This window comes from Netta rufina (genome assembly GCF_964035555.1).
Source record: "Netta rufina genome assembly, chromosome: 3".
NCBI classification, from domain to species: Eukaryota; Metazoa; Chordata; class Aves; order Anseriformes; family Anatidae; genus Netta; species Netta rufina.
The window spans coordinates 117,938,209-117,960,949 of record NC_140125.1 but is presented as its reverse complement, the minus strand read 5'-3'; the positions used below and the strand labels follow the sequence as shown (position 1 = coordinate 117,960,949).

Here is a 22,741-nt window from a genome sequence, read left to right as displayed (position 1 = left end):
GCTCAGTCATGACCTTGGTCCTCACAGCTGCTGCTGCTCTTCAGTCTTATGTAGAAGTGTTTAAATAAGTCCATAGGTTGAGTGCTGTGTGCCAAGCAGGTTAAAAAAAAAAAGGAAAAGGAAGGAGTCTTACATTTATGAAAAGTCTAATAGGGAGAGGGCTGTTCTTATCCTGCTCTGCTGTGAACAGAAGGACAGGAGCTGGAGTCTCTGCATGATGGAGGTGTTTAAGACGTGGCCTTCCAGAGATGAGATGCTGTCTCACTGTTTTGTCTTTGGACTCTCAGGTGAGTCAGTCTGTCCTGGCAGTCATGAAAGCGTGCTCAGCTTGCAGAGCAGCAAAGCCCCCTGTGCATGTGGGTTATAGTCTGTCCCATACTGACTGGACAGCTGGATGAGACAGGCACCACAACTGAAAAGGTTCTCTGAGATCCCATGGATGGAAACTATTGGGGTCAGATGAGAACATAGACCTCTAGAGCTGTGAGTCTGTTGCCCACCTTTCTTGACAATTAGTTTGTGTGTGCATCAGTTTGTGTCATTTTACCATGGGCTGCTTCATAGGAACTGGACATAACCACCATGGCTTAACAAGACCAGTTATAGCTTAACCACGGGCTTAAAAAGACCCATATAGCTGGACGTTGTACTGTGTTTTTCTCCCAGAAAACAGAGAGGGTAATCATATAGGATCCACGAGGTCTGGGCAAGCTGTACTTGTTATTTAACACAGTTGGCCATTTCACTAGTTTTGCACTAGACCACGCTTTTTCTCTCACAGATCGTATAGGATATGCCTTTTTTGTTTTGTTTTGTCTTTGAGAATATGTAGGACGGCAAGAGAAATGTCACCAAGTAAAATCTTCTGCTGTCTCGTTTTCATCCATCAGTCAGATGTCTTTCCTTAGTTACTACAGAGCTGCTTTCCCACTAGCACCTCTACATCTTCTTTAGTGCTTTGGTAATTTTAAGTGCCTTGACCAAAACCCCTTTTCTCTCTTCTGACAGATTCTTTAGATCTGTACCCTCTCCAGTAATACAAGGATGGTATGATTGATTATAAATTGCTCTTGATCCTGTGTTATAAGTTGATGTTCATCTGTCTACTATATATATTTTAAATAAAAGCAAATACGTATTAGAAATCCCATGAAAGATGCTAATACAGGTGATGTGCATGGAAGCAGACTAAGCCAGGCATCTTCTCACTGGAGAACTTTTTTAGGGACCTGGTAGAAAGACAGATTTTGATGACCTCAGTTAAATTGTTACCATTATTTTTTGTTTTGCCTCTATGTAGTCAGTCCTGGATAGTAAACTTGCTTTTCAGCAATAGAATTCCATGTGTTTATCTTTGTGTAGGTTGATGGTGTAGGGACTGCTTCTTACTGTGGACATATATATTATCTAAACAATTAAAATACTTATTTTCAGTATATTTATACATTTTCTGAGTTACAGTCCTGAGAAGGTTGATAGTTCTTAGCTTTTATGCCAGGAGGTATTGGTAAAACTGGATGGATACACAGTTTTCTAAGAGTTGACACCAAAAACTTAGCAAGAATAACAGAGTAACTTAAACACTGATGTTATACAGACAGAACCTTAAACGAAGAGCTAGAATGTTTTCTAGTAAGTAAGGGGAACTGTTTATATATATATATATATATATAATGATATTCAGAAGAGGAGTTTATTTTTCTTAACATTAGCATTAATTGGGAGCTTCTTGAGAGGGTTAGAGTGATGTCAGAATGACTTCAAGCCATTTGAGAAATGTTCTCAGCAAAATGTTCAGCTGAATCTCACTGTTTCACAACTGTATCATGCAGTGCAGTGCTTTGCTAGCAGAGTTGGCTGAGGTTGTGCCAGACAGGAATTTATGGCATCTGCAATTTCGTGCTACAGTTGGCTTGATAAGCAGGGTATCTGGGAAATGCGTGCCTTTCCATGAACTGTTCCCTCCTCTATCCCCTGCTCTGAGATAAAAAATAATTTTAGCTAGCTCTTTATTTTTTTTCAGTGGGTCTATTGTACACTCGTGTATACTGTATATAATCTGGTTCAGAACACTGCCTGTGAAGGGTAATCCACAGCCTGTTTAGAAAGACAGTGAAAAAACCTTTCTATTCTTTCAGCTGGGAAGTTTGCCACAAATCTCTGAAATACACAAATATATGTTTGCTGGTGATAGAGATGAATCTTGTCCTATAACACTTAGCAAGTATAGAGAAAAGAGATGTTCATTGTCCTCTCTGCAACTGTTGCACACAGATGTGAAGGCTTATCTGTGCTTCTGCAGTGATGAAGTGGCTCACTCTCTCTGACGCCGGGCACTTAGCTTTCCAGATGTTTTCACTGCATGCACATTAACTTTATCCCAGGCTTCACTCTAGACCGAATCAAGTAAATCCCTTTGCAGGGAAATCACAGAATGGTACAGAGGATAGAAAACACTGGCATCCATACCCTACAGAGAGGATGGACATAAACTGGTTCTGTCTTTTAGCTTGGGGACCAACAGGCATCCCTAGTGTGAATAATTAAGACAGTAGCCACTGTATAATCCTTATCTGAGTGCTTTAGGTGCTATGAGAGGTGGTGTACAAACCATCAGGTGCACAAAACTAAAACTGACAATAGCACAGTTGGGAGAGTGACTGTCATAGCACCACCAGTATCGACTCACCGAAACCGCACCTACCAAGCAAAAGCTTTTAATGGATATTTGTGCTCTGACTGAAAATGAAGGAACAACATTTTGCCTTTGTATGGGGGTTATCCTTTCCACTGCTGTTTCAGATTAGCACAACCCAGTGAGGACCACAAATATTTCCATGTCTGGTTCCCCCCCACTCCCCTCAGATCAGTTGAAGCTGTTCTTGATAGCTCGTGTGTGAGTCCGGATGATGTTTTATCACTGCCTATGTCCACACGTGCATATAAGTCCACATAAAAATATGTCCATGTTCCTTAAGAAATCAGCCAAACCTTTGCTGCAAGGTGCACGCTTAAAGTTTAGAGGTGAGAAGGAATCAGCCACAGGCACACATAATTTCTCCATTGCTCATCATGAATCAAACTATTTGCCTGCTGTTTTCAAGTTAATCAGTGCTACGCTTCACGTGGAGCTGACATTCAAGGGAGGGGACGGTTTTGACCCTCTCCCCTTCTTTTTTCCAGCTCGCCCTCCGCTTTTGTGGCCGCTGGGCCGAGGACTCCAGCTGGCCTGCTGGCCACCCGCCGCGAGATGGCGATAGTGTCACGATAGAAGAAGGCCGGACCCTGCTGCTGGGGACTACCACGGCCACCCTCAACCTGCTGCATCTCCAAGGTCTGCAGAAAGGGGGGTTCAGCGCTCCTCTTCCCTCCAGGCGTGGAGTTTCACAGGGCCGTGAGCCCCCCGGCCCTTGCCCAGCTCTGGAGATGCCAGGCTGGGCAGCCGCCTTGGCCTGCTCTTGGTGGATGCCAAGGGGTGGCGATGGGGAAGCATTTAATTATTATGTATGCAAAAGGCATTGTTTATGCTGTTTGAGGCATAATGACAATATGACTAGGAAGGCTATTTATTTATTTATTTATTTTTCTTTTCGTTACCCCCCAGCTACCGAAAGTGCTGCTATCCTGAGTGGATGGCAGTGCTGATAACAATAATCAGCTCTGTTTTGTTTGGCATCTTTGAGGCGAGCGTATTGCGAAAGCCTTTACAAAATTAATGATGGTACAGAATTGCAGGGCACAGCTACAGAATGTAATAAATAATACAAGATCCTAGAGCACAACTGGTGGAAAGTGAATAACCAAGTATGAGCGTGGGGGGAATGCTGGGTCTGCAGGGTTTGTGTACCTTGAGGTAGCCCCAGAAAAAGTATCAGGACATGCATCTCTGGGAGTATCAAAGTATGAATTGAAATAACTTGGCATTCGGTGCCAGAAATGTTCATTCCTGGAAATTAGGCCCTGATCATGAAGAGTGCCGGGCACATTTGGTATTTAAGTGAATGAGTTGTTCTGGTTCAATTGCTTACTCAAAGTTCAGCTCATGTGTAAGATTATGCTGAAACTGAGAAGAAAAAAATGAGAAGAATTTTCTATAGGTTTAAGGACCTGGATCTTTTCTGTTGATAAAAATTATTTTATACTGAAAGGGTGTCAAAGGTACTTGTTTTTCATTAAGATGATGATGAAAAATATGCATCTAACAGTTATATTTTAACATTGAATCTTAACATTTAACATCTGTTCTATACAGATAAAACTTTGCAAGTTTGTCCCTATTGTGTGAACATTTCCAAAGAAATTTGAACCTTGTCAGTCTAGATTTTTTAAGAACTACTACATCAAACATCATTCCTGCTTAAAAGAAAAAATCTAGCAAGAACTTGTAATAAAAAAAACACTTTAGTATGATTTTCTTCCTTCTCCCCCCACTGAAAATCATAAAGCTAAGCATTGCAAGGTGCTTCATAACCCCAGTGTGATTATGAGGTGCAAGGGAGGAGATAAGACTGAGCCCCAGTTTTCTGAAACTTTTGGCTGCAAATCTAGATGGGGATCTGGGGGCTCATCCTCTGTCTTTGTGAAGAAGGGGGGCACAATCTGGTAGTAGAGGCCCCTTTGGGCCTACTCAAAGGCAGATATAATCTATCAGCCAGGACTTGTGAAGCAAATGGTGGTTTTATCAAATTTAGTGAAGTCTGAAGGACTATCTTTATGCTTTCAGCTTCTCTGATTTCAAATCATTTCTCCCCTTTATCATGTTTTCCCAAAAGCTTTGGAACGTAGATTCAGGTAGGAAAGCAGCATTCAAATTTTCCAAATACTATTATTTCAGTATTGCTACATGCCAAACATAGGATGAAATATTCTGGAAGCAGAAACCTACTTGGTAATTTTTTATCTGAACTTATTCTTTTTGCTGGTTTACTTGCTGTATCTGCCCTGCACTGACATGGGTGCCTCTAGCTGTGTAGTCTTGGTTAGATTTGGAGTCAAGATGTGCTGAGGTCTGCTCTGGTGTGAGATTGGATGGGAGTCATCTCCCCTTTTCCTTACCTTTCTTTAAGATGCACAGCTCAGGGGAGTTGTTTAGGCTCCTATATTGATAGAGAGAAACATACTTTAGCAAAAGTATGTTTAGGTACCTCAAGGGAGGCTGTAGCGAGGTGGGGGTTGGCCTGTTCTCCCACGTGCCTGGTGACAGGACGAGGGGGAATGGGCTTAAGTTGAGCCAGGGGAGTTTTAGGTTAGATGTTAGGAAGAACTTCTTCACTGAAAGGGTTGTTAGACATTGGAACAGGCTGCCCAGGGAAGTGGTGGAGTCACCATCCCTGGAAGTCTTCAAAAGACGTTTAGATGTAGAGCTTAGGGATATGGTTTAGTGGAGGGCTGTTAGCGTTAGGTTGGAGGTTGGACTCGATGACCTTGAGGTCTCTTCCAACCTAGAAATTCTGTGATTCTGTGATTCTGTGATTCTGTGAAAGACCTGCTCATCTTAGGTATTATAGATACCTGTCTGAAGATGAGTCTCAGTTAGGTGATTCCCTTAGAGTAGCAACTGTCAAGTCTCTGAACTTGTCAAATAATTGCCAAGTTTCCCCAGCTGCAAGATGGGCATGACAATAAACCCCAAACCTGCAGGCGGGTATAGATGCACACTTTGATTGAAGCATGAGCTGAAGCGTTTTTCTTAGTTGGAGCTGGAGAATGGGATTAAAATTGTAGCTCTGCTCCCTTTGGCTTTCTTGACTCAGCATCTGTGCGCTCACAAGCTGAAAATTTAACAGATATTATGGAGGAAAATGCCTGTAATGCTACTGAGTCTGCTCCTCTGCAAAGACACTGTTGTACTCTATTGCCCAGGTCCCGTATTAAATAAACCCAACACATAGGCACATTTCATGAAATTTCTCCCTTTTAAAAGACACCCTGAGGATTTTGAACACAGCCTGTGTGGGGTCTCCTCATGATGATTTCAACATTGTAGAAATTGTTTAAAGATTATTATAAGAAGCACGTCAGCTGCATGTGCATCCTTAAGGCGACCCTGCTTTGGCTGCATTAGCATACAGACGGATGCATGTGGTGGTTCTGGTGGTGACCAGGCTGTCTGGACAGAAGATCCGGAGGCCAAAGCAATAGTGAAATAAGATTAGGCAGCTGAGTCCTGCCTACTGCCATGAGGGCTCACCAGCTTCTGCCTCCCCCTTGACGAGTGGAGCATGAACACGTGGTTATTGGCAGTGGAAAGTTTAATAACCAGACGATGGAACTGCTCAGACAATACTGATTGGGGAAGAGATACAAGATAGACAGATTGTAGATAACTCTGTAAATTCAGCAGATTGCAGTTATTTATATATTTTTTGATCCCGACATCACAAGTATGGTAATATTTATGATAACCCAGGACAGATGGAAATTTCCTTTACACAGAGCTTATGCTGGAGTAACTCCTTTGTCTGTGACGGGCTGATACCTCAGACATGTGCTATTGCCTTTATCTGAATTTTTAGTACTGTGTAGAAAAGCCCCAAGGGTAGTCCAGAGACTGAAAATGCTGCCTGTCCTCCTTCTGGGGGTACCTTGGGTGTGAGTTTTGGGGTGACATTGCTGGTATAACTCTGGTGGGGCTGAAGGCATTCAACTGTCCATTTGCTTTGCATTGGCATCTTTGAGATAGCCACCCTTTCAGGCATAAGAGGGAAGATTATTTTGGTCCCTCTTATAGAAAAGCGCCCATATTACTTGTCACAATGATCCCGTGTGTCCTTTACCAGTTGTAGGCATTGCTGCATCTTAGCAGTCAGACTCCATGCTGAGGTTTTGAGAAAGCTCTGACCCCCTCATGTGAGATTTCCAACTCTAAAAACCGGTGATATATTATGTACACCCAGCCTCCAACATGCCATGGGTAATCTGGGCTTCTCTTCAAGCTACGAGATTCCACAAACACACACACACACACAAAACAAATAAACAAATAAAAAGGAACTGGAAAACCCTAAAGATACACATGCCATTGTCAGTTGTTTTCTGATCTTGAACCCATGTCCCAAAATCAATGCTTATCCAACAATATCTTGGATCTCTTGGAAGCCGCACTAAAATCAGGCTGTGGCTAGAATGGGTCCTGCATGTAGACCTGGGGAGGAAAGAAACCTAAATATTGATTTTCCTTGACTTTTTCCTAGGCTTTGATGCTATTAGCAAAGAGCATTGAATATTAGCTGATACATCTGCATAACAACTTGTCAAATAAGTAGTGCTTCAGTCACCGCTGATAAAGACTGGGTGTGAATTCACTGAAAGACAGAAAAAGCTTTTTCCTCTGTTTTCCTGTCCTCACTCTATTTTAAAATCCCTTATAAGTAGCCACAGTTAGAAAAATGTTTGCGCTGTGGTGTTTTCTATGCCATTTTGCTCAACGCATTTGGGATATGCATAGTGATACTTTTTGCAGGCAGTTTCTAGTTCATATTTTCTTTTTTTAATCAGACAGAGACATTACAATTAAAATACCGTAAAAGCGATTCTGGCAGTATTGCAATAAGCATGTTTTTTAATTAAAGAAAGAACATGGGATGTACAAATAGTACCAGCTAATGGGAAATTTCATCCAATGTATTTTTTAATTGAGGTTTAAAAGGAAGAATAGTCAGCCCTATTTCTCCCTGTTGCTGTGATATTTTTCTGTGTTGTTACTGTGAGGTGTACCAAGCCTGCAAGGAATCTGTTCCCATAACCTTAAAGTCCCTGCTGTTTTGATAGGAAAAAAAAAAAAAAAAAAAAAAAAAAGGCATCAGTTCTTTAGTTTGTTAGTATAATTTTAGCAGGAATCCAGTGTTATGCATTACACTTCAAGTCACAGATCTGGACATTCCCAGAAGAAGGATTTTAATGCCCAGAATCTGTAGCAATTGGATGTTTTTTGGTTCTTCCCCAAGCTCTAAACCCTGTTTTTTGTTTGGGCATGGGCTGCAGGTCTCTTTTTCCCGTTCTGTTTAGGATGGGATTACAGCATGTATACCAGACTCCCAGGGCTCTTGCTTGCCGATGAAATTGATTTTCCACCTTTTCGATAGCTCCTGAGACTCCTCTGAGGCACTGCAGGATGAGCAGATCGGTGGAAGCTCATCTTGGCCACGCCAAACCACAGGCAAGTGGGCTGAAAGCTGAGGCAGCAGCATCCCTTCTTTCTCTGGCTGTGTCCCTTCTGGGGAAGCAGCTGCTGCTTCTAATCATGGGATGGAAAGGGCTGCTGAGTCTGTCTACATCTGCCCTGGATGCAGATCAGGCCCTGATGATGGTAGCAGCTTTGCATCGTTGCTAGATCTGTCCTCACACACTTTTACGTGGTACAGAAACACCGGCATTGCAACCAGGCAACTGAGGTCCAGGTCTTTTTAAAGCTTTTAAACGCAAATAAATTCCTTCAAAAGCATAAGTCTGCATCATGGGCCCAGAGCTACAGAGGAGGCATGATGTGTAGCGGGGGATTGTGTGAGGGTTTTAGTTTTGATGTATCCCCTCTTGTATGGCTTAACAAACTGTGCATCACGGGTGGATTTCTGTAGGAGTAGGCTGTCACTAAGACCAATGTCTGACCTACTGCACTAGAAACTGGGAGGAGAACCCTACCTGTAAAGTTTAAATTTAAATGCCAGAAATCAGCTTGAAATGAGATAACCGTGGGTGGAGGGGCATAGCAAATAGAAACGCTCTGGTCTGATGGTCACCCAGAAAGACCATAATAGTAATTATTATGCTCTCCGAACAGTGCTACTGTGCCTTTCCCACTGCCTCCCTTGCAGAGGGTGCAGGAGTTAACAGGTGTCCATCACCTATAGGCTTGAAATAATAACCTAAGGACCTGTTTGCTCATTGCACCATCTGCCTGGTGTTTCCCCTGATGCCTTCCCAAGGCAGCTTCCTTCATTAGATCCCAGAAGATGAGCTGGGATGTTTCAAAGCACACCGAGGAGGGTCCAACAACTCTTCCCCTCCAGGTTAGCTCACTCCTTGCAGAAACAGCAAAGGAATTGCTGAGAGGCTGGGAAGCTACACAAGACTGAAGAAGTAGAGGGACTTCTGTGGAAGAGCTACCTGTGGCAGTGTGTTCTGGGCTGAATTCCTTTTGCCCGTCTCCTGAGCTCGTGGGGAAGAGCCCGCCCGGCTTACGAGGCAGCACGTGCCATCTGCACAGATGGCTGTGAGCCCAGCGAGCCAGAAAACCCAGGCGTGTCTGGCTTGGGAGACAGTGTCTGTCTGAGAGTCCTCAAGCAGCTGCCAGTTCCTCGCCCAGGGAGAGATTAAGGCCTCCTTCCAACAAAACGCTGGAATACAAGCTTAACTTTTTAGCTTGTTAGTGGCATCCTGGTGGAAGCGCGTAGCTAGTTTGGGATCTGTACCTGCACATCGTGAAAGTGGACAAACATCTATAGGGAATTTTGGTCTTTAGGTTAAGGCAGCTTTTGGGATGAAGCCACTATAACAAACTTCTTTTCTCCTTTGCATCTATCTCGGCACTGCTCCAGCATGCAATCAAATTTATGGCTCATCCGAATGTCATGTGAGCCTGTCAACGGGGTGCAGGCGACAGGTCCGTGAAATAATCGATTATTATCGAAGGCTCATAAACTCTGTATTCCTCTTCCCGTACACAGGAGGGTCTTTGTTTTACTGTTTTTTTCCTGCGATGAGGCCCCAAAAGCCTCACCCTGGGAGCCGGAGAATGAGCAAGAAGTGGGCTGCCAGCACACTGCAGCCTTGTTATGCAGGATCACTCATTGCAGCAAAGATACTCCAGCTCCAGCAGTTGCCTTCTGCTGTTTGCCACTCAGGGATGCTTGCCAGGACTGGAACGTGTGAGCTTAAGCTCGTCTCATGGGAGATTCTGTGGCTTCATCATGTGAAACACCCGACTGAGGAAACTGGGAAGAGTAGGCTGAAGGCTGTGGGAATGTTAGTTATACACGGCCGTGGTGTGCCCACAGCACAACCAGAACAGATCTTCCTCATGCAGGGAGCCTCACGGTAATGGGTGGAGATGGTCGTTCAACCAGCAGGTCCTCTTCCATGGAGAACGGGTTTTCTGCTAGCTGTAGGGGCAGGACTCAGTAGTGACATCTAAGACAATTTTTCCACTGGTACCCTCTTAACACTGATGCAGAATTTAGGTTGGATATTAGGAAAAACTTCTTTACCAAAAGAGTTGTTAGTCATTGGAATGGGAATGGGCTGCCCAGGGAAGTGGTTGAGTCGCCTTCCCTGGAGGTCTTTAAAAGATGTTTAGATGTAGAGCTTAGGGATATGGTTTAGTAGAGGACTTGTTAGTGTTAGGTCAGAGGATGGACTCGATGATCTTGGAGGTCTCTTCCGACCTAGATGATTCTGTGAATTAAATCTGGTGATAGTCACTTTTATCCTAGCTCCACAATGAGCTATTCATTAGAAAAAAATACACTGTTTCTTAGGGTGGTCTTACAGTGACTGCAAATGTTGAAGTGTTGCCTCAAAAGATGATGATAGAAAAACAACCTCCAACCAAAAGGTGCTCGTTGGAATGGGGACTTTGCTTCTCTCTGACTTCAGGAAATCTCTAGAGCACTCTAAACCACAGCCTAAATAATAATGAGAAAATCAACAGCTCCTTTATGCATTGTGAAAATGTGTATACTAGAAGGATTTTTTTTTTAAATGAAGTTTTTGAGAAAGGTTATAAGGCTCATATGTCTGAAAGCATGAATCCATCTCTGTGACACAGAAACAAGGAGAAACTTTCCACATTAATCATCAAAAAACATTTCTCCTTGGATAGTGTTTTTTTTTTTGTTTGTTTGTTTTTGTTTTTTTTGTTTTTACAGAAGTACATTGCACAGACTTTTTTCAAGGGTAAATATTCTGGGTACCTGGGCTGTGGGTTTGACCCAACACAGTATTCCGTGGGCTGCATGACCAAGAAAAGGGGCAATACATTAGTTGTTCATTTCCTATCATTTTGAGTGTGCCCTCTGCCATTTACCAAGGAATTCAGAAGAGAAATCTTCACCAAACAATCGACATGCTGGTGTAGCAGTCATTCACAGGGCGGATTACTACTCTTACCTTATTATAATTTTATTATTATTATTTAATATTTTTTAATATATTTTTTCCCATTATTTGGTCTGTCTGTTCCTCCCCTCTGTGGCAGCCTCCAGTCTTTCCTTTTTTTTTTTTTTTTTTTTTTTTCTTTTTTTTCTTTTTTTTTTCTTTTGGGTAAAGGCAGATAAAGATTTCTTTTTTCTGGATGGAGAGGTGGAGGCTAATTGCTGGGTTAATTCAGAAGAATGGTGCTTCTGATGTTCTCACAAAGTATCAAATAGCCCCACCACATTTCTCCCCCCTCTCCCTCACTCCACCTAAAGAGACCCATTGAATTTGCACATTACTGTACAGAAGTGATTATGGGTTTAATTGTATTTATTTTGCTTGGTGGGGAGGCCATCATAACAGTAGTTGATTGATTTTTTATAAAATCTCCCTCAAGGTCATATGTAGGACTTTGCTTTCCTGCGCAGCCATAACAAACAATTTGAGGGTCACAGCCAAAGGCTCAGTTGAGCAATATTCTTGCTTTCTGCTTTCAGAGAAGGGGTCAAGTGCAATAAAAGAAGGAAGCATAACTTTTATTTTCTTTTTAAAAAAGGGGATGACAATCTTGTAAAGCAGCAGCTGTATATTTATTCTGACCCAATGAAAAGCATAGAAATACAGAGAGCTGAGGGTTAGAGGGACCATATATAATTTTTTGACACAAGTATTTATAAGTTTGTCTACAGTTTATTTTACACGTAGACTTGTTTAATGACAAAACGAATGCTAATGGCTTCCTTTCCTTTCCTTTCCTTTCCTTTCCTTTCCTTTCCTTTCCTTTCCTTTCCTTTCCTTTCCTTTCCTTTCCTTTCCTTTCCTTTCCTTTCCTTTCCTTTCCTTTCCTTTCCTTTCCTTTCCTTTCCTTTCCTTTCCTTTCCTTTCCTTTCCTTTCCTTTCCTTTCCTTTCCTTTCCTTTCCTTTCCTTTCCTTTCCTTTCCTTTCCTTTCCTCTTTCTTTCCTCTTTCTTTCTTTTTCCTTTCTTTTTCCTTTCTTTTTTTTTCTTCCCCTTCCCCCTGTTGCTTATTTAATCTTCAGCAGCTGAATATATATATATATTTATAATATATATTATATAATATATATATTTTTTTCCCCAAAGAACAAGAGTCTTTTGGCTTTATTCTGGACAGAATTCAGAAGCTTTGCAAATAGCTAGGTTACAACTGCATTAAGTTGTGACCATCAGTTGTAGCTGATTGTAGCTGATCAATCAAGCTGATACTTGGTTCCTATCATTATACCGGGGTCTGATTGCTGCTACTAAGGGAAAGACAAAGCATCTCATCCAGCAAATGTCTTTTGGCGGTCATGATCTCACAAACTGCTGCACTATTGCCAGGTGTGCTTAGGGTTGTCATTGCACCTAGAGACAGAGAAACCCAAGAGCCAGGCAACAGCCTTCACCTTGAGGTCCAATTCTTACTGATCCAGCAGAACTGAATCTTCACCCGGAAAGGGAAAAATTGTTCAGAACAACTGACATGTAGTTAGACTAATAGTAAGGAACAGGGGACTGTAAAAAGAGGAAGGGAAACAAAAAGGAGATAGAGGACATGAGGAGGCAGACAGTGATTTTTAGGCTCTATATGAGGATGGACAACTCCTGATATGCCAAAGCCACCTTGTACACAAAGGTGCTCAGCAGACCTTGTGGAGGCAGGGCAGAAGCAGGTAAATCCCAGACCCTTATGGGAAATGAGCATCTTCCCACAGCTGCCTTGAGATGCACTGAAATGGATAAAATCAGAAAAGGACTTGGGGGTTTTACAGGCAAAGATGTACTCCCATTCCTGCCATCCCACAGAGGAGGGGTAGAAACGTTTGTGGGAGGAATTTAGTATTTCTAAGCTATTTTATAGAAAGCTTGAAAATTTTGGATGGGCAATATGTGGCTGAAGCTTAGGAAAAGATTTGGGAAGGTTGTTCGCAGCAGAAGTATGATTTTGCAATGAGAAGATGGGACAACTCTGGCTACCAGCCTTCCTGGTTTAGTAGTGCAGCACAGCAGCAATTAGAATCCTCATTAAAAATCATATGAAGAGAAGTGGAAACAGAAATGACTATATTTCAGTGGGAATAGAGCATAGGAAGTCAATAAAGACCTTGGGGAAGATGTCTTTTTTATGTTAGGAATAAAATAAATCGCAGTGATTTATAGCTCCATTTCTAGATTGCAGTGATAAAATTATTAACACTGCAGCTATAAGGCAAATGTATTTAATAAATATTTCTGTTCTCAGTGTGGGAAGGAACAGGATGGTAAATTATATTACAAGAGGAAGATGGACCATCAGTCCATTTATTACCGAAGAAAATGTTAAATAGTGTCTTTCAGGAATACACATTCTTAAATCAACAGGTCCAGTTTCATTTGAGAGCTTTAAAACTGCTAGTATAAGCATTCCATGGTCCACAAATATTAATTTCAGAGTGCGTGGGAAATTCCAGAAGGCTGTAGAAGTTCTGATCTTGTGTCAGGACGCATATAGGTAAAGGAAAAGTTATTGGCTGCTTAGTCTGATATCAAGTACAGGTCAAAGCATAAAACTAGATGAAGTTATATGCTATGGCTGATTGAATCCGTAAATTACTAACTACAAAAACCAGTAAATGAAAGGATAGAAATTTTATGAAAAATAGGTCATAAAGAAAAAAAGACAACAAATTTTAGTTCATTTTCTGAGAAAACTATGTTTGATTAAGTTAATTCTGTAAAATGTGGTAGTGTGATGACTAACTGAGGATCATCTGGCAAAATCACATGCTAGACATGAAATACACTAGCAAAAAGTAAAGTGTTGGTATGAAATCATTTTCATGTCTACTTGGATACCACTGCACATCAGTCGTGGTTGGGAAGTAAAGAGATCCATCACTGATCACATTTGTGAATGCCATTCAAACCAAATGCAGATTTACGTTGTTGAATAGACAGCCAGGCAGGAGGAATGAAAGTTGTAGTTACAAAGTAAGGGTCTTTGTCAGAGAAAGCTGCGGTCATGCAAAGCTTCAGGAGTCCATGTGGCCAAGGAAGTCCAAATAACCTCTCAGTGTAATGAAGAAGCAAAAAGAGGTAGTTTAGTTTTTATGTGAGAAGCAAGATGTAGAGTATGGGAATAAGGCAGATTTGCCTCTATATAGGCAGCTCCAACAAGAATGGTAAAGAAGCAGAAGGATCAGGAGGTCTGGGTTCCTCATTTCAGAATGAACATCAGGTTGTGGTAGAGGATGTTGATGACTCCTTGCAGGAAGAGCCATAAAAACCACATTACAAACAAGGCTGAATGAGTGCCGTGATTTGGTTTAATTGCCATTTACCTGCAAAATCTTTTGCAGAAAATGCTGTTTTGCAAACCTCTCTGCCGTGCAACGCAGGAGGGCACAAAGACAACCACTGTCTGAAAGCTCATCCTTGACAAGTTGTGATTGGAAATATAGCAGAAATTGTGAACAGTAACGGAGATTAGCTGTTGGAAAAAATGATCATAGAAAATGGTAGAATGATGTCCCCAAGTCACTTAATTGATTATCTGCCTTTCTGGAGGGTATACAGCAGTCAAACACAGACGACTTGACTTCCTCCAGTTTTTCAATAGCAAGATGTGCACAAACCATCAGGCGATAGGATCTAATGGTCCCTTCAGTCTGCAAATGAATACCATTTCAAATATTATCCCTATTTCAGCATAGCACATTTCTGTATTAGCAACATTTCATTTTTGCAGAAGTCTCAGACGTATCTCAGAATAAGTCAGAAATCTTCTGTCATTTTGAGTGAAACGAGCTGAAATTCATGCTGGTTTATCAGTGTGTATTCTGTATAATTTGTAAAAACACAACATAACTGGTTCTAGCAAAGCAAGCTTAACAGAAATACATTTGTATATAGAAAGCATGTCTAGGGAAAGAGGCAGCTTATACATAGGGGAGCTGGTGTTTGTGGGAGCAATCCCATGGTTCCCAGTGCTTATAAGCAAGAAAATGTGAGGTTTATCTCTTCTGTCTACTAAGCATATTCTATATTAACTTATCTGGAACCTACTGAAATCTGCAAAGAAAATATTTAATGGGGTAGTTCTTATTCAAATACAGGCTTTGTCATGAGACTAAGAAATTAGGTTCAACAAAGTTGAAAAGCTCATCAGTGCAAGAATAAATAAGGAGGTCAGGATAAGCAGCATATGCTCATCAGGAGTGTACGCAATGGGGTGGGAAAGGCAGACAAGTGCTCTGCAGCTGCTGTATCATTGCAAGCAAGAGGACCCCATCAAAGTGGAGGTAATGATCAAAGGATTTTAAAATCTGATTTCTATATTACAACTTTTACCCTCCTACTTTGTCTCAATACTGAAATTAAAGCAGAGGTCTGATGTCCCTAATCCTTCAGGCTAAGGATTGATAGTGTCTTGTGGAGGAGGAAAGCCAACAGTTTGGTAGTTATAAAGGTCACCATTAAAACCTGCTAATGGTGGGAGGCTCAGAGACACTTTGTAAGGAGCTCTGAGGCTGCCAGGTGAGCTCCTGGGAAGCATGGCTTGACCTAGGAAGACATATCCCAAAAGCAGAACGATTAGATGTCTGGGAGTCCGCTCTGTGCAAGCACACTGTAAAGGTAGTGACAGTATCCTTCTTCGGAGAGAAAATATGAAAGGATGCCAAAGATTGAGCCACCCTGAGATAGAGTGGGGTTGTCAGCTCACACAAGGCAAGAACAAAAGAGGCATTTGACAGAACTGGAAAGAGATTTGAGTTGAAACCAATGGATGGAAATGCCTTTTCATGAACTATTTAACTTAGACCACAGAATTCATTGACTCAAGAAGTTATTGAGACTGAGTATTAAAAAGATTTGAAGGATCAGATCTATATTACTGACAAAACCTATCCAGTTATACTAATAGATGGTAGAAGGAAAATGTTGGCAAGGAGATGAAACCTTATGCTTTGGGGCGAAGCTAACCTCTAATTAGCGATTAAAATGAGGCTTTCATGGGATGGGGAGATCTCGCAGCCAGCTAACAGGGAGAAGTTTCTTAGACTGTGTTTGGGAGCATCTGGTTTTGAACAGCAGCTGGAAGAATATGCAGGATTAAATCAACCACTGAACTACACAAGTTGCCAATTCTTGTGTTCCAAAGTTGTTTTCCACTCCCCTGTCCCTGTCACAAGCAGTTTGTAATCTGAAAAGGAATATACAAATTAAGTAATAGTATTTCTTTTTAACAGTTAGAGAGTGAGTAGGTTAGGACTGGGACTTTCTGAACATTGCTACCTTGGACTGGAGTTGGAGAGACTTAGATGTCTGCCCAGGCTGAATGGTCTTGCTCAAGCCTAGAAATAAAGCCTGTGGCAGAAGTGAAAAATGGACTGAGTTAATGAGATCTTTATTACAAAAAGGAGTATGTAAAGAGCAGATAAGTCCACAGGGAGAAGTACAGGGCAAAGTTGGATTTCTGCAGAAAGCAATATTGTTTTACCCTTAATCTCATAACATTATTGCAAAACCATCGTTTCGCCCATCTCTTACAGCTCTTTTGACTATGAGATAATGTCTGGTTTTGAGGTCAATGGTTGCATTTTACTCTTCTGTTGTCTTCAGGTGGCAAGCTCCTATTCACTGGTCCAGGACCTGTAGAACTGCATGCTCATTCCATTCTGATATCTGATGGAGGAGAGCTCCAGGTGGGATCCTCTGAGGCCCCTTTCCATCACAAAGCACACATCTATCTCTATGGAAGCCTCCATTCTCCACCAATATTTCCATATGGGGCCAAGTTCCTGGCAGTGAGGAATGGGACCCTTTCCATCCACGGTGAGTACATTTTTCCATCCCTTTAAAAGCAAATTGAATTAAAGTTGAATTAAAAAAAAAAAAAAAAAAAAAAAAAAAAAAGGGGAAAAAATAAAGCATGTGCTTGGAGAAAAAAAAAAAATTGGCTATGAACTTGGATATCTTATTACACTGAAGTATATGTTGAACTCAGTCTTTGGGGCCAGAAATTCATGGATTTTAATTCATTTTGAGGCTTCTGTTGCTGCAGTATCTTAGGCACTAAAGTCCAGTGCTGTATCTCTGTAAGAGCACCCATACTGGGAGCAGTCATTTCGAAAATCTTGACCCTAAGAAGAAACTAGATCGCATCAAGTAGTTATGAAACCTTGGCACTCATTTAGATGCATAGAAGTCTGGATTTGTGCATTTCTATCCCCAAATGAAAGTCTCCATCCATTGGGAACCAGACGTTCATTCTCTGCTATGGGGGTTTGCTCTGCTATTGGAATGGGGCATCCTTTCTCCTCCTCTCCATTACAACTACGATGTTTCCTCCTCAGAGAAGGTGTGGATCTTGGGGTAGCCAAGAGTGGGTGGTCTGCCAGGCAAGTTCCATGGTGAAGCCAATGCCAAGCGTGCTGCAGTTTGCAGCCTGTGCCAGCTGGAGTGGGGATGCTACTTGTCTTCACAGCAGCAGCAAAGCACTCATGGCAGTGTGTTTTCCCCTTCTTCTTTAGCCTCCAGCCGTCTGTCTCTAGTGTTAGGAGCACAGCTGGCATCTCTGATGTCCTATCAGTCTGCACACTCACACCGGCTCTGCACAGGTTGTTGTCACAAATGACAAGCCCAGGGCTATGCAGAAAAACTGTGGCAGTGCCAAGAATTTCAGTTCGACATAACCACTCCTCTGCTCTAACCACTGGGCTTTCCTCTGAAAGGAAGCCCCACAGAGCCCAAATTGTACATTCCTATCAAGTGGGACAGGGGATCTAAAGGACAGAAATTGGCATGGGTTTGTGGAGGAATACAGGTTTCATGTTATGGGGTAGAAGAATTATTGTGGTATAACCCAGCCCATTAACCACCCAGCCTTTCACTCACCCCACAACAAAGTGGGATGAGGGAGAGAATTGGGAAAAGGTAGAACACATGAGCTGAAATAAGAACAGTTGAATAGGACAGAAAAGGAAGGAAAAATAATAATAATAACATCCAAAACAAGTGATACACAAGACTATTGCTCACCACCTGCTGACTGATGCCCAGCAAGTCCCTGAGCAGCAGCCTCCAACCCCCAGCCAACTCCTCCAGTTTTATTGTCCCACAGGACACCAACATGGTATGGGACATCCTTTTGGCCAGTCTGTGCCAACTGTCCTGCCTGTGTCCCCTCCCAGCTCCTTGGACACCCAGCCTCCTTGCTGGCAGGGCAGCAGGAGAAGCTGCAAAGGCCTTGACATAGCACAAACACTGCTTAAACATCAGGGTGTTATCAGCGTTATTTTCCTCCTAAATCCAAAGCACAGCATCATACCAGCCACTATGAAGATAATTAACTCTATCTCAGCGGAAGCAAGGACAAGAATTTAGATACAGAGATTTTTTGAAGGGCTGTAAAATGTTGATATTAAATGCCAAATTCTTGTTAGAGTACTTTGGACTTGGAATTCGGGTCCCAGCTCAGCATGTGTTAGAATATTGGTGAAATGCACACACGTCAAGCTCTTAACTAATGTGCTGTTTTTAAAGGCAGTGTGCATCTTAGGACAATAAATAAATAAATAAATAAATGTCTGAATGCCTCATCTCCCTCACTTCTCTTCTTGCATGTCAACTTTCAGATTGGTAGGCATCCGTGTCCTCCAGCAGGGCTTGAACTTACCCTCTCCTGGCCTACAGGCAGAAATGTTGCCATCTGAGCGTTACTGACACGTTTGGCTCTCAGTCAAAAATAATGCAAGACACCAAGGGGGACGATCTGAGCACATAGGGAGCAAGCCGTGCTGCTGTGCCGTGATCCTGTCAGTTCACTGAAGCCGAGCAAGGTCAGGCGAGGTCGGTGGTTGGAGGGAAGTCCGCAAGCAGATGCTTTTCTGAGTCAGGAGGGACTAGTGGAAGCTGGAGAAGATGCCCCTTGCAGTAGCAGAGGGGGGGGCTTCACTACACCTGGACTTGTGCTGACAGCCACGTCGTGAGCTCTTGACCACTTCGTCGAGACACAGCGAGGCTGAAATATTTAGTGCTTGCAGATGGCTTTAATAATTTCAGTAACTTGTTTTTAGCAGAAGGGCAGTGTTTCTATCCCATTTCCTAGAGGGGCTCCGTGAAGAAGTGCTATTAGATCATCTAGGCTGAATTGACTGTCCTTTACTGGCCATTGAGTTTCACACAGTTATCCCAGCTTTGAGTTCAGTAACTCACATTAGATTAAAGCATGCCTTCCAGAAAGGCTTGGTCTTTGTCTGAGAACATCAAGGGAAACAGAAGCCAGCATCTTCTGTGGAAGCTTGTTCCAGGGGATTAATTTGGTTAATCATCCATGTTTTTATTTTATGTTTTTAAGGAACATATTAAGATATCTGATTTGAATTTGCCTGATAAAGGTTTTTGCTGTATCTCTTTCTGTGTCTTCTCCTTGTAGCTTAAAGAATCCTTCTTGGTTTGACCTCTGTAGGGAAGTCAGGATTTTGTCCTTACATTGTCAGAGCACTGCAAAAGCCTTGACTTCCTCATGCTGTTTTGTTTTCTAGCAATGTGGGGAAAAGAAAACAACGCCCCTTGGAGGTTGTGCCTCTTGTTTCCCTTCTGAGCCTACCTCATGACTAGCTTGTTGACTCTGCCTTCACACACAACCCATGAAATTACACAAGCAGGGCAGAAATACTTTCCACAGGGTTACCCTAACAGTATGATTGAGGGAAGCACATCCAGGTGTCCACTCTCAAAGGATTTGTTGCTAGTATGTGTTTTACTCGGTGCCATGATTCTCAGCAATTCTTTCCTGTGGAAACTGAGGGTGAGGTCTGCGTTGGCAGCCCAAGGCCTGAACCTGGTAAGCTCAACATTTCATCAGAACCACCCGACACAGTTACAACCCTGCTTGTCTGCCACAAGTACCCACTGTACAGAGGCATGCAGAAGGCAGCAAAGTCTGTGAGAACAGCATGAGCAGGGCTTGGGCCTTATTACAGAATGGTTGAGGTGGCAGGGACCCCTGGGTGCCCTGTCCCCACTGCCCCAGAAGGGTGCCCAGCCCCACGTCCCTGGGCTCCGGGAGCTCTCCCAGGAGCAGCCCCTGGCCCCTCTCAGGGCAGCCTCTGCCAGGGCTCTGGCAGCCCTGGGCTGCCTGAGGGGCAGGGGGAGCTGCTGGGGCTCCAGGCTGGGCCTGGGGCCTCTGGGCCTGGCCCTGGGCACCGCTGAGCAGAGCCCGGCTCCGGCCTCTCCGCACCTCCCTGCGGGTACTGACGGCCATGGGGGAGCTCCCCCGGAGCCTCCTCTGCTCCAGGCCCAGCAGCCCCAGCTCTCGCAGCTGTCCCTAATAGGAGAAATCCTCCAGTTCTTCACTGGACTCTCTCCAGTATGTCCCTAGTACTGGGGAGCCCAGAACTGGTCCAAGCATTCCAGGTGCAGCCTCACCAGCACTGAACAGAGGGGCAGGATCCCCTCCCTCAACCTGCAGGCAATACTTTGCCTAACGCAGCCCTTTTTTTGCCCAAGGGCCCATCACTGTCTCACATTCACCTCAGTGCCCTTCAGGCTCCCCAGATCTGTTTCTGCAGAGCTGCTTTCCAGCTGGGTGCCCCCAGCCTGTCCTGTTGCTGGGCCTGTTCCTCCCCAGGCCAGGACTTTGGGCTTCTCCTTGTTGAGCTGCAGGTCTGTGACAGCCCATCTCTCCTGCCTGTCCAGGTCCCTTTGCACAGCAACATTTCTAGTCATGTTTTGTACCCCGGTGTATCCAGAAGTGAGAAAAGACATAGCCATGAAGCCACTTTTAAGCTTGGCACGCCATACACTCCCAGTGCATGGCTGCAATTAAGATTGATTCAAACCATGTAATCTGCAATTTAGCATTGAAGCAGTAGCAGCGCTGTAGAAAATAAGGCCAAAAGAAGTGCATTCTTTTGCTGGCTTCATATTGCTTACATCAAACAGAAATACGTTTTTCTGGCTCCAATTTAGCACCAGTCTGGCCTGTGGTATAGAACAAATTGCTGAGCATGTCAGCCTCTTTCATATCAAATACATATATGAAAGAGGCTGACATGCTCAGCAATATATGTGATATATATACATCTACACGTATATGTATGTTATCGCAGATCAAAATCATTAAATAAGCAGGCTTTCAAATTCGTAGCTGTCTTGGGTGAAGACAGGAGTGAGTGCATTTTTAATTCCTTTTCTCCTTCAGACGAGGAGGTTTGGGGGATGCTTTGCAGCTATGGTTGACTTCAGATTGTTTAGTAAGCGCTGTCAGCTCCTCACTTTGATATGTTAATATGACTAAGGGTTTCCCACAGTTCCCTCGCGAGCAGTGGTCCTTTGCTCCGGTGGTTGTAGCAGGCTGGGAAATTTCACTGTTGCCTTTGGCTTTAGCCAACTCCCCTGCCAGTCAGAGCGTGCCACCCATAAACTGCCTGTCAATCACACGTCAGTTTTACAGGGGGGTTCAGTCAGCCGGGGCAACTCCACTTTTTGACAATGTAATTATGGCCCTCGCATCTGCAGTAGGGGCATGAGCGGGGCTGGGAGACTTTTATTGATTGTTCAGAAGGGAAATTTATCACTGTCTCCAGCTCTGTTCACACTTTATTCCCCAAGAAACTCTCCTGACAAACTTCAGGAGAGAGGGTTAGCATGGTGGCATTGGCTGTTCTTGTGCCTTTGTCCTTTCCAGGGAAATTGGGTTGGAGGCACTGGCAGATGCTGAGCAGTGGGCAGGGACAATATGTGGATACTGCATACCTGGAGGTGCTGCATCAGTGGCCCAGGACACCCAACCTTTATAATACCCTGATTTTGTGGGCACAACACTCTTATGGATGGAAAAATGTTAAAAGCCTTTCCCATTCTGCTCTATATTTTAGCAGTCCTGTGTCCATGAAGTCATTATTCCATTGTGTCTTGTTGAAGCAAACTGTGCCTCATCTCAAACAAAGAGCAGCACTTTTCCTGTATTTTTACCTGAAACCTTGTTGGTACCAACACTGTGATGATCCGAGACATGAACATATGAGCCTGATACCTGCATTTTGACTAGTAATGCCTGCCTGTCCAATTAGATGGACGATGCTATGATTTGGATTTAATAATGTGCTACATACACTTTGTCCAAAGCCTGAAAGCTGAGGGGTAAAGAAAAATGATGCCCAGAGACTTTTTCATTTAATACCATGCCTGTTTCTAATCAACATAATTACAACAGGGGTGTCAGTGATCATTTCAGTCCCCTAATGTCACAGATAGTCCTGCTTCAAAGATCACCCCTGCACGTGAAATATTTGCAAGTGGATGCTGATGGTGGAAGATGACAGTAGGCAATTCTGCACTTCTTAAATTCCAGACTTCCTTGAAACCAAAGAAATCTTAAACATTTTCAGGGTTAACTTGGGCAAAAAGTGTTTTTATCAGTTGAACCCATTATTCATTTTTATCACATTTAATCAATAATAAACCACAAAATATTTGTGAGCTGTGTGCTGTGCTGTACAGAGCTTGTGCATTCCTCAAGAGAGCAGCCATTTAATCAAATGCTTCTTGCTTTTCCTCCATTAAGCAGTGTTATGTATCTGTGCTGAGTTTGAGATTAAGAGATCATAGACAACATGAGAG

The 22,741-nt window shown here is 43.1% G+C and overlaps 1 protein-coding gene across 1 annotated transcript in view; it reads left to right on the top strand.

The window, feature by feature from the left end:
- Positions 1 to 22,741, top strand: part of PKHD1 (PKHD1 ciliary IPT domain containing fibrocystin/polyductin) — a gene marked incomplete at both ends in the record, with an annotated part of 259,585 nt that overhangs the window by 79,365 nt on the left and 157,479 nt on the right. The window contains 2 exon segments of the mRNA XM_084284494.1: positions 3,184 to 3,334; positions 16,736 to 16,948. Of these exon segments, the coding sequence (XP_084140620.1) occupies positions 3,184 to 3,334; positions 16,736 to 16,948 (364 nt within the window).